This window comes from Chrysochloris asiatica, unplaced genomic scaffold, assembly GCF_000296735.1.
Source record: "Chrysochloris asiatica unplaced genomic scaffold, ChrAsi1.0 scaffold00173, whole genome shotgun sequence".
NCBI classification, from domain to species: Eukaryota; Metazoa; Chordata; class Mammalia; order Afrosoricida; family Chrysochloridae; genus Chrysochloris; species Chrysochloris asiatica.
Window position 1 is genome coordinate 3,848,589 of NW_006408691.1, and position 12,776 is coordinate 3,861,364.

The window sequence follows — 12,776 nt, forward strand, 5'->3', positions numbered from 1 at the left end:
GTCTACTCTGTGTACACGGGAGCAAGATAAACAAGTCTACTCTGTGTACACGGGAGCAAGATAAACAAGTCTACTCTGTGTACACGGGAGCAAGACAAACAAGTCTACTCTGTGTACACGGGAGCAAGAAAAACAAGTCTACTCTGTGTACATGGGAGCAAGACAAACAAGTCTACTCTGTGTACATGGGAGCAAGACAATGAATCCATCAAGTGCATCTGGAAGTTACTAGTTATAAAGGGGAATCTCTCAGTTCCCACTGTGTGAGCTTACAGAGCCGTCCAGACTACTCGGCCGAAGTCAGAGAATGCCCAACAACAGAGCAGCTATGCGTGTCATGGATCAGTGTCCAGATGAAGCATGAAAAAGCACAACTGCATTTCATTCAAGCACAATTTCCAAATCTCAGATGGCCAGAGAGAAAAGTAGGAACGTTATACAAATTATCTAACGCTTTCACTTTGATGATTAAATGAAAGAGACACACTATTGTAATTTCATGATTCAAGAGTGGGACATCCAATTAGCTCTAAATTGCCCAATTACTTTGCATCATTGGCACGCTCTGTCCAAGCCTTGCCTTTCTCACAGACGGTTCCGAATAACCACAGACCACATCTCATTTATCCGTCTGTGATGCCTGCAGGCAATAGGTTACAATTTCCTGTTTACAAAGAGATTACAAAATTACTCCAAAAAAGAGGCAGATGGAAAATTTAGGATTTGAAGCTTGAGGTGGGACTCTCATGAGACATCAACAGGAAAGGATGTGAACACCCAACTCTGTGACCTAGGTATATGGAATGAATTACCTGCAAACTTCATTCCTCTTTGATGTCACTGAAAAAATACCCTCTCTGGTCTCTGAGATTGTTTTACATGGAAGTACTTGTTGTTTGGAGATGAAAAGGGTATTTACAGACAAAGTATTAATAGGTCTGGGAGATACTTAAGGAGCCATGGTGGCACAGTGGTTAAGCACTTGGCTGCTAACCGAAAGGTCAGGGGTTCAAAGCCACCAGCCACTCCACTGGAGAAAGATGTGGCCATCTGCCCCCATAAAGTGTGGAGCACTGGGAGCTCCGTGGGGTAGGTCTACTCTGTCCCATACAGTCTCCCAACACTCAGAATGCTCTCAACAGCAAGGCTTTGGTTTGGGGGTTGTTTTTTTTTTTTTTTTTTTTTTGATTAGGGGTTAAGGTGTAGAGTAAAAAAAAAGGATTGTCTATGAGTTAACACACCATTGAAGCTACTTTTGCCTGTGTTTGGTATCTCAATGATAAAACGGTTACAAACAACTATAAAGAAATAGCTTTGGAGTAGATGTGATATACTCACCCTGCTGACAAGCTTTAGGATATTTCATGTAAGATACAGATTTTGTACACAAGGACCAGACAGTTATCCGCAGCTGTGGGGAACGGGAAAATACACAAGGGCAATGGTTTATATCTAACACTTCTAGAAAGACCACCTCAGAGTCCCAGCTCCCATGTAATAGGTTTCCTGCTAAAGTGCAGAATAGATCCGTGAATGTTTTCCCTCTTAAGAGAAAGATGCAAATGACATTTCACTGTTGTTAAAGCAAATCTAATGCTCTTGGTGTTACGTTTTCATTTTCTAACATGATGGTTTGAGTGACACAGAGTTACAAATATCAACATTAGTTGATTAGTGAGTTATTTTCAAGTAACCACAGCTTGGCTGTGAGCCTGAGAGAAGACTGCTTCACCAGAGAAGGCTCTGTACAGACCAGTCAGCATTCTCTCTGCATGTGCGTGATCCATGGCTCAGATCTGGGCTGCAGAGCCCTATAGCGAGAAGGCTGAGCGCTCAGAGCAAGGAGGTCAACTTCTATGTTAACACACTGCTCCTCCAGGAGCTCTGGCGTGATCACTGTCCACCCACCTGGCCCTCACACAGGGAGTGGAGAGCTGACCAGCAGCACACAAAAAGGCTGCAAGCAGACACCATTCTAACAGATTGCCCAGAGCCAGCCACTTCTGGGAGAAACACAGGGTCGTCTGCATTTTCTTTTTTATTATATATTGTTTGGTATGTGCAAAATGTATGTAATGTATAAATTAGGAATCCCTGGATGACACAAATGGTTAAGTGAAAGGCTGGCAGTTTGAGTCTACCCAGAGGAGCCCCAGAAGAATGTGCATCTGAAAAATTAGTCCGAGAAACCCCTACGGAACACAGTTCTGCTCTGACACACGCGGGGTTACTGTGAGTCAGGACTGACTGAAATCATTTGGGGTGGGGGGGGTGGTGGTTATATGTTAACTACACATTAAAAAACAAAGACCACCTTAGAATAATCAACCATGTGAAATCAAAAGGGTAGCATTACCAGAGGTGGAAGGGAAGGGATGGTAAGGCAGAGGTTAGGGGACAGATACATGATAGCTCAGGTGACTGGGAGGGCAATAAAAAGGAGGGGGCGGGCAATGCACAAGAAATGTGTGGGGGGGGTGACCAGGGATAATGGGGGAAGACTTAGACGGTCTGCATGGGCTAAATGGGATAGAAGTAGCCTGTGATGTATGCACAGCCTTGGAACAACAGGGCTCTGTGATACAGAGACGGAGACATAGTCTGAATGGGTAAAGGAGGGGAAATAATGTTAAGGTGCTTGACTATCTTGTGGATATTGGTTTTCCCTGCCTACTATTGTTAATATACGCATTTAAGTGAGATAGAAAGGACTATTGGGAAATACAATTCAGATATGATTCAGAAAGCTTGTAAGCCCATCTTTAGTGGATAACTGATTCGGTGAGCTTAAAGGGGACCAGAATGCAAATAGGCTTCTTGTTAAGCCTTTGTAGAGAGAGAGGCCTTAAGTGGAATCCTTTCAGAACTTTCAGAGGTAGGATATTCCCAATTGAAAAGACATGCAGACCAAGCCAAACAGAAGATACTTCTTGAAAACCAACAGGGGTAGGGGGGAAGCAAGCTATTTGCCTTGAAGACATCAAGGCAAGAAATGTCAGTTCATCAGGGTAAACCCTTTCCTATGACTGAAACCCAAAGAGAAAACAGTCTTGTAGGTTTGCTGGTGACCACCCAGCTCAACTGGTGAGTGGAAGAAGTGGGAAATTCAGCAATGAAGACATAGGCTGAGTTTGGCCATGTTCCAGATACCTAATAACCTTGAGGTAAGAGAGAGAAGAAGAAGGGCAGGCTGGTTTGAAGTTCAGGGAGACGTGTAAACTCACAAGCAGAAGGGCACTGGCCTAGCCACTGGGAGCCAGAGTTAAGGGTGAAGCAGCCAGGTCATCTGAAGTTGGGGGAGGCATGCGAGAACTCCCAAACTTTCAGACAGCACCCATTTGACCTAGCTTGGATGGCTTGCTGACCAGAACTCGATCAGATGATGATACAGAAGTTTGATACAGGGAGCAAGCGTAAATTACTACAGCTTGATAAACTGGACCTTTACTTATGAAGTTACCCAAAATTCCAACCAAAAGGCAAGGTTTCTGCAAATCAAGGATCAAGCATGCCTCCTTAGTACACAGGGTTGATAGGAATGGGCAACTTAGACTTCGACTATCAAAAGTGGTGGTGGTTATGTGCTGTGGCATCAGTTCCAACTCATAGCTACCTTGTAAAGGGTTTTCCAAGGCTGTAAATCTTTAAGATAGCAGAAACAGCTGGCAGTTTCTAACTACTGACCTTAATTAAGATTAGCAGCCCGACTACCAGAGCTCCTTTGATCTAATATAGTGGTGGTTATGTGCTGTAGAGTCGGTTCCGACTCATAGTGACCCTGTATAGGGTTTCCAAGACTGTAAATCTTTACAGGAGCAGAAAGCCTCATCTTTCTCCCGCTGATTGTTTCAAACTGCTGACCTTGAGATTAGCAGCCCAACTCATAACCACTAGGCTATGAGAGTTCCTTCATAATTGGCTGTCTTTCAAACTTTCATGGGGTGCTTAAGGTCAGAACGAGGAGTGGGGGAAGATGGCCATCTGCCATCTGGTGATGCGGGGTAAAGGACTTTGAGAGGCATGAGGGATCCTAACCAGAAAAGCTGCGACAACAGAGATGGTGGCAGAGGTGACGGCACACAGAGACAGATCAGCAGAGGACTACAGGCTCATGGACTGAGAAAGGCTGTGTGCCTGAGGGCAGGAGGCTGGCTTACAAAGTGTACTCTTTGGACATCTAAACAAGTTATCTTTTCATTGTGGTATATATACATCATACACACACAAAGAGGGGGGTAATAGAGGTAGATACTGTTAGCTGATAGTGCACAGAGGCGATTATAAGCATTGCAATGACTTGTTGAATGTAAAACTGATGATCTGCCCTGTAAACCTTCACTCAAGTCACAATAAAAGCTTCTGGATAAAAAAAGGGGCAGCATTTTCCAGCAGACAAAATTCAGAAGGATTAGGAAAGGTGGAAGAAAGGAACTAGGAAACAGGAAGTGATATGACACTGTGGAGATTGCAAACAATGAGCTGAAACACAATGTACACGAATTGTTGACTGGAAAACAGATCTGCTCTGTAAAGCTTCACCCAACTCAGGATAAAAAACTAAAAAACAAAACAGCAAGCACTTGTGAACACACCACCTCCAGAGGCATTTCATATGGACTTTCTACAAACTTCTAAACCCTCTCTCCAAGGCCCCTACAGAGCATGAGAGTGACCAATCTTTCCTGCCCACAATTCCCAAATCCTTTATTTCTGAAAACACTCTCCATAACCCTAGCTCCAGGTTTTCATGACAACTCTGCAAATACACAGAGAGGAACACCTCTCCCCAGAAGAGACCCAGCTCAGATGCCAGAGGGAACAATGAATGTGGTGGAAACTAGGTGCCAAGCAGGACCATTCAGGCTCAAGAACACCGGCTGATCTCTGCTCACAGTCAGGTTTGATAACATCTGCAGGATAAGCACTGGGCTGTTAACTGAAAAGTCAGCGACTCAAACTCACCCACTGCCTCTTGGAAACCCTACACAGGATTGCCGACTGGATAGCACTTAACAAGCAGGGCTCCACATTCACATACCAAATGTGACTCCTGCAAGCTAGGCCAGTTTTGAGCAGGTTACAAAGTGAGGAGCACATTTTCTCCACACCAGCTTGGTATGGAAGAGAAACACTGATGTCTGAGGCTGCCTCTCTGAACATACCACACGGTGCTCGGGGAGAAGTTCTGGAAACGCACCTGTGGAGCAGGCACTATGGCTCCAGAAGCCAGCGATGGTGCGCTGGGCCCGAGAAGTCAGGGTACGCCATGGAATCAGGTTGTTTGTATTGCAGAGGAGTATTTATTTCCTCTGAAACACCGATTGTATTTTAGGCCTGGGAACAGCAAACTCAAAGAAGCCACCACAGTATCAAACAGAGGGAAGTGCACAGAATTCCAGCCAAGTGGACCCTGGGTGGAGACCCTCACTGGGATGCTTACTGCCAGTAAGAGCTCTGGCTTCCCTCCCAGCTTCAGCAGTGTCTTTAAGTGTGAAGCACTACACCAATTGCAGCACTATCTTGATGAAGAGAGAGAGGAAGCTGCTCAGCGGGCAGCGTCTGCAGCTAAGTATTCCTAGAGTTCATGGAGTCCAGGGGCACTCATCAGAGAGACAGGAAACACACAGAGCACTTTAAGACAGCTGTGTCCTTCATCCCCATCCCAAAACGGAAAAAAAAAAAAAAAATGTGTTCTTGTTTTTTTAAATGACAACTTTTTGTAACTTTAAACAAATTCAACAATAAAAACAATGGCGGTAGTTGACTACAGGCCTCCATCAACCTGAGCTGTCCAAGTGGAGACATGAGGACCAATCAGTGGCAGCATGGTGTGAGCACACAGGCCCCACTAGAAGGACACTTCACAAGCTAGAGCAGGGCCATCTCCTGGGCTAATTAGGCTTCATACCAGCACCTCCACCAAAGGGAGACATGACCGCATGTGCGATTGTTCACAAAGAACAAGAGGGCAACCGACTGGCCTTCAGCTGAAGACTTCAGTTCTCTTTACAAAGTCACTGGTCCAAACCCTCTTCCAAAGGCTTTCAAGTACTGCCATATTGAAGTAAACACTGAAATACTAATGGTGAGACAACATTATTAGTTTTCTCAGCTTGCTCCTTTTCCATAGTATGTTCAAGGGTTCTTTGGCAAAGAGGACAATTCCAGTACTTAAGCAAAAATACTGAAGACCAGTCTTCTCCAACTTATATTGTTTGAAAAATTAACTTAACAAACACCAAGGGACCTCAGAAAGTTTATGGAAAAACAGAAATAAAAGGAAATGGATACCAGAGATGGAGGTAGAGACGATGACGTAGAGAGATGGAGCGGCTGGGGACTCTGTGGACTCAGGGAGGAAGATGGGCTATGTGTTGACAGACAGGGGGCAGGCTTGTGGGGTGTACCCTTTGGTTGTTTGATGATGCATGTAGGGAATTGTAATCATTGCAATAAAAGGAAATAAGATAGGATGAAAGTAAAGCTAATAATCTCCCATGTAAACTATCACATAATTCACAATAAAAACTTAAAAGAAAATGGGTAAAAAATTTTAGAAAAATATAATGGGATTTTTCCACAAACTTTTTGAAGCCCTCTTGCATAGCAATGTGCTCATCTAAATTCTCTACCAGGCTTAAAATGAGCCATCCCAGAGGTAGAAGGGGGGCCCTCACTACTACCAAGCAGAAGAGACAGGAGTGGAGCACATCCTGTGGACCTAGCATCCTTAAGCTGAGAAAACCTCCTAGACTCCAGTGACAGAGAGAAACACAAGAGACAGTACAAGGCGGCCAGCAGCAGTGGCAGAGAAATGGCAGCAGCAGAACTAGGAGAATGGTGTGAGACGGTGCAAGGAGGTTACAGTGCTGTGATGACCACAGAACAAGAGAGTTGAGAGGGTCTGGGTAGGAAGCTTCCTAGATGAGAGGGACACCTCCAGGCACTTGCTGGTGATACTAGGCTTGCTGGCCCTTGGAACCAGAGCTAAATGTCGTTGGGCAGGAGGCTTCCTGGAGGAATGAGCTGCCCCTGGCACTTACTGGCAGAGCTAAAGAGTTTTGTAACAGGTGCATGAACCGGGCAGAGGTCGGTGTGAGACAACGACCAGAGAGGCCTGCCTGGGGGCACAGATGAAAAGAAGCTTTCCTGACTGAAGAACGGTTTCCTGTGTATTTCTGAAATTGAATTATAACCTGTCACACTTCCCACCCAAATAAATCTGAAAACTGTGTGTGTGGTCTTTGGAGTTTTGTGTGGGCCACAGCAACACATTATCAAACCCAGCAGAGTGTGGGAGGGGACAACTGGCATCAGAACTGGAAAAACGACTGGCGAGAGGAGGTATTGCTGAGCTCACAGGAATTAGCCTTGGACTGATGTGGCTAGCCATTCCCTCTCCCCCTCGTGAAGTCTGAGCAGGACACTGCCTCCGTCATGCCATTTGTACGAACAGAAACTGAATTTGCTGTGTAAACTTACCAAAAAAAAAAAAAACAAAACTGGGCAAGAATATTCTTCAGCAATACTTAAAGAGTTTTTAATGCTCAAGTGGTTACGAATTGGGCTGCAAGCCACAAGGTCAGCAGTTCGAAACGACCAGCTGTTCCGCGGGAGAAAGATGAGGCTTTCTGCTCCTGTAAAGATTTCCAGCCTCGGAAACCCTGTACAGGGTCACTATGAGTCGGAACCGACTCCACGGCACTTAACAACAACAACAAGATACATATTATAGTTGTTGTTAAGTTCATAGAGTCAATTCTGACTCATAGTGACCCTGTACAGAGCCTCTGAGAAATGGCTGGTGGGTTTGAACTGCTGACTTTGTGATTAGCAGGTCACTGTTTATCCTACAGCACCACACCAGGACTCCTATATATAGTAACAACTAAAAAACCACACACTTGAGAGAGCCTAAGCTGTTTTAGGAGTCAGAGGTGAGGATCACATTTGACTAGTGAAGCGGATTCAGGGAGTCAGGCTTACGTGGAACTCAGTTGTGTTGAGGATGTGGCGACCATCCGGGCTCCAGCATGACGCCACCAGGCCTGCCGAGCCCTCGTCTATCTTGCAGTGCCAATCCGCCTGTTCCAAAGACCAGACCTAGACTCACAGAAGACACACAGCATCACAAAAGCTCACAACACCAAGGCACCGCCTTTCCAAGAGGCGACACATAGCTTTAAAGAACTGAGTGACCAATGGCATCTAGTCAAAGCGCAGGATGGCTAAAGAAACCTTTTGTTACGAAGGACTGGGACTAGATCCTACCACAAAAGGAAGGCAGGTGGCTTGGTGACGGCACTTTGTTTTTACTGTTATAGTTTAAATTGCTTTCTCGCTTTCCCATCCTTAAGCCCTCAATCACCTCAACAAAACCCTACAGCTTACTAGTTCCTAAAACACCTAACGTCCAGGTTGCTGTATCTCTGTCTGCAAGCACTTCCTGTGGAGTGAGTGAGTTGTGTTTACTGACAGAATACTGTACCGCTTTCACAATAAAAAAGTACATTGTTCAAATCGAAGCAACCTATTAAATTTTAATAGAAAACTAGCCTTGGTTAACTGTGTTGCCGTCTGTTGTTGTTGTTTTTTTTTAATTAGAAGAGCTCTGAATCAAGCCACTGCCTCCCAGGGGTCTTCTAGCGAGGGTTTCAGCTTTCTCAGTCAGACAGGCAGCACTGACCTGCACAAGTCCTCGCTTGTACATGGCGCACAGGATGAAGAGCGAGTCTGACGACCACTCCATGTGCTGGATCTGGTCCAGGCATGTATACAGCTGCAGGATCTGCAGAGTGCGCACTTCTCGGATCACTAGACGGTACTGGACACACGAAGCCTGAAAATGAAAACCCAACACTTGATGTGGATTCTACAAAACTCCTCTCTGGGCAGTAGCTGTTTCCTTCCCAACTTTCCTCCCAGATAGTTTTTTTTATCAATTATGTAACCCATTATAAAAAGAAGATGAATGAATAAAGATTAAGTTGAAGCACACAAGCTAGATTTTAAATTAGACTTTGGTATAAAAGTACAAGATTATTTTAAGCTCACTACTTAATTTGCTAGAGTCCCTGAGTGGTACAGTTAATGCATTCAGCTGCTAACTGCAAGGTGAGAGGTTCAAGTCCACTCAGAGGTGCCGCGGAAGAAAGGCCTGGCAATCTACTTCCAAAAATATCACTACAAAGCACAGTACTACTCAGACACACATGGGGCCGCTAAGAGATTTGATGGGGACTGGAACTTAAATTTGTCTTCCTTTTTTATGTGTACGTTAAAAATTAAGCTCAAGTAGAAAACAGTACAGGGTAAAAGATCTTCTTGTGATCTACTATCTAATAACCAACTTGTCTTCTAGTTTCATCGATTTTAGGCAATTTCCTCAAATTTATAAAGGGTGAAACCAGAGGACTCACAGTTGTCGATGGAAACTACAAAAATACTCTTGTGTAGTGTCTTACTCAGAGCTAAACCAATAGGTCTGCATTTGTTAATAATGTCCCTATCTAAGTAAATAATTTCTGTCTGTGTAGGCCTATCTGCTAATTGGAGGTTCTATTACACAGTTTTTAGAATAAATAAAGTAAGAACTGATTTTTAAATGCTTACTGTTTCATTTTTGGACTTATCAAAGTCAAACTAAATAACTGCTTTGTTTTTTATGAACTTCCATTTTAAAAAACAGTAGCAGGGAGGACAACTGCAGATTAGAAAAATATGTATTACAATACCTACTTTGTTAAACTGTACCTCTGAAAACTGGTCAGTCACAAGTAATTCTTTTATGAAATGGGACCTTTTGGCCAACGTTTAGAAAATAATATCATATCTGTTATAAATATTAGAAATGGCAATGTGGACTTTATCTAGTATTGAGGTTAGAGCTTTGAAGAACATAATTCTAGCATCAGGATATTATCAAAGTTCTCATATTACTTTCATCAGTGTGTGAAAATAAAAAGAGTGCCAAAATGAAGCATGCAAACAACCAACTTGATGGGAACTGCAATTCCAGATCTTTCTCCTCCAGGCTCCTAGGCTGCTAGGTCTATTTGAACTGCCAATCTGTCTGTTAGAGGCCCCCGAACTTAGCCAAATTCTTTACAATTTACTGGAACTTTCATTAAAAATCAAAAACGAATTTACAGATGGGCAGTTTGGAAAACACGCAGAAGTTTCTAAGGTGACATTTCCTATTTTGTAGCTGAATGCTATTTTATGTAGTTTACAATTCTTCTAGAAAGAAGGTAAAGCTGTAACATGAGTTATATCCTGAAACATCTAGACAAGGATAGCAGGAATGTGAAATCAAAGCTCATACAGACCCATAGGAAGCAGTCTGTTACTAGAGACGATGTAAATGAAATTAAATACATGGTCTAAAGCGTGCTGGTGGCACTGTAGGATAAGCACGGGACTGCTAATCACAAGGTCAGTGGTTCAAGTCCACCAGATGGTGTGTGAGAGAAAGATGAGGGTGTCTGCTCCTGTAAAAATTTACCATCTCAGAACTCCTATACAGGGTCAATATGAGTCATAACTGACTCAGTGACACCTAACAACAACAACAACATGGTCTCAAAGGCAAGACTGTCTTCTCCTGAATGGCTGTTCCACATCAATGATACCTCTCACATGATTCAGAGGACATGCACTGGCCACAATGGAATATTTGGATGTTCAGAATGTTGTGAGGTGCTGTCAATGCATCGCAATCCTGTGCACAACTGAACACCACCGAGTCCTGAGCCATCCTCACAGCTGCTACTACACTAGAGCCCAGTGTTGCCGCCACTGTGCCAATCCACTTCGTCAGGAGTCTTCCGCTTTTACACTGACGGTCACTTTACCAAACATGGTATCCTTCTCCAGGGACTGGTCCCTCCTGATAACATGTCCAAAGGATAAGGGGCAAAATCCCTCATCCTGGCCATCTAGGTCGCATTCTGGCTGCACTTCTTCCAACACAAATTGGTGTGTTCTTCCGGCAGTCTATGGTACTTTTAATAGCCTCTTTCAAATACATAACTCAAATGTATCATTCTCGTACTGTCTTCCTGATTCATTGTCAGTTTGAGAACTAAGGGGCGCCTGACCCAAGCCATAGTATTTTCAATCGCCTCATATGCATGTGAAAGTTGGACAGTGAATAATGTTCAGAATTGCTGCTAAGTGTCTTCCAGCCAGTACCAACTGTATAGGGTTTCATGTATTGGGTTTCCAAGAAGTTGGTGGGTTTGCACTGCTGACCTTGTGGTTCGCAGTCCAGTGCTTAATCCTACAGCTAGAGTTGGGTTTGCACTGCTGACCTTGTGGTTCGCAGTCCAGTGCTTAACCAGTCTACCCCCATGGGATGAACAGCTCTGACAGTTGCTTTCCTCCGGGGATAGAAGGCTTTTGATGTTATTAGGTGCCCTTCAATGGATTTTCTACTCGCAGCTACCCCATCTTACAGAGGAGACAGGACTTTCTAGGCTGTAATATGAGTGAGTATTTAGGGAAGCAGATCGCCAGGTCTTTCTCCCCAGTCTTAAGCAAGGCTCTAAACTAGAAAACAGTTTAAACTATGTACTCCACATAGAGAGAAAGTGAGGAGAGTGAGGGAAGAAGGCAAAAGAAAGCAGCCACACAATTCACAGGCTTACAAGCTAGTGGAATTAAAAGCTGGTTTTTCTAGGGCATCCCAACAACGGGTGTCACGGCCCCATAAGCTACATCGGCACTACTTCACTGTAGCCCCATGAGGCAGGGACCTTCACGAAGTGAAATCACGGCCGGGCCGGTTTGGGCCCCGCAGCTCGTGGGTACAGAGCCCGATCCGCGTGCAGACCCAGCGCCTGCGTGCAGCCCGGGCGACCGCGCCACCCAGTGAGTTACAGCAGCTGTGCTGGACGCCTACCATCGTTCCCCTAGTCCCAGCACCGCTTAGCTCTCACCAGGTATTTCCCGTCCGGGGAGAACTTGCAAAGTAGGCTGGACAGTTTGAAGACCTCGGAGAAATTCATGGTCGTAGCCGCCCTCAGGCCGAGCTCTCGTCTCAGCAGCTCGCAGGGACAAGGCTCACTCCAAAGGAGAGCGGCTGGAGCGTGAAAGACGTGCACGAGCCGGATCCGCGTCTGCACGCCCGCCTGCCGGCACGCCCCTCTCTCTATCTGACCCTCCCGGTCCGCCCTCAGGCTGGGCGTACTCAATGGCCGCGGCAGACGCCAACCGCCGCCCGCCAGACGCCACAGCCGGAAACCCGAGGAAGGCGGGAAGCCAGCGCAGCCTATCAGAGCCCCGGCTGGCCGCAAAGCATTGTGGAACTTATAGTTCACGGCAACTCCCGACGCTAGTCCTTAAAGGACCCCGCCCACAGTTTTTCCCATTCGGAATTGCTGAACCGGGCGGCGCTGCAGGTTAAAGCACTGGACCGCAAAATCGGTGGATTAAACTCACCAGCCTCTCTTTGGAAACCCTTTACAAGATCCCTATAAGTCGAAACAGACTCGACTACACTTAACAACAACCCAAGGGATCGGGAAGCCCGGGGTGTGGTAGTGTTTTTCTCCAGCTGAGGTTATCGGATAAAATGCAAGACGCCGGACTAGATTTAAAATTTAGATATGCAACGAATAATTTTATAGTATGTTGTTGTTTAGTGCCGTCCAGTCTGTTTTGACTCATAGCGACCCTGTATAGGATTTCCACAGAGCAGTTGGTGGGTTTGAACCACCAACCTTGTGGTTAGCAGTCCAGTGCTAATCCTACAACGCCACACCAAGAGTCCATAA

The 12,776-nt window shown here is 45.2% G+C and overlaps 1 protein-coding gene across 1 annotated transcript in view; it reads right to left on the reverse strand.

Annotated features, from left to right (window-relative positions):
* The window catches only part of WRAP73 (WD repeat containing, antisense to TP73), a 19,558-nt gene extending 7,550 nt beyond the window's left edge, over positions 1-12,008 (reverse strand). Inside the window, exons 1-4 of the mRNA XM_006871785.1 lie at positions 11,940-12,008; positions 8,687-8,839; positions 7,987-8,103; positions 1,339-1,411 (exon numbers count right to left, since the gene is read on the reverse strand). Coding sequence (XP_006871847.1) covers positions 1,339-1,411; positions 7,987-8,103; positions 8,687-8,839; positions 11,940-12,008 — 412 coding nt within the window. The remainder of the gene's footprint in view (positions 1-1,338; positions 1,412-7,986; positions 8,104-8,686; positions 8,840-11,939) is intronic.
* Positions 12,009-12,776: the final 768 nt, after the last annotated feature.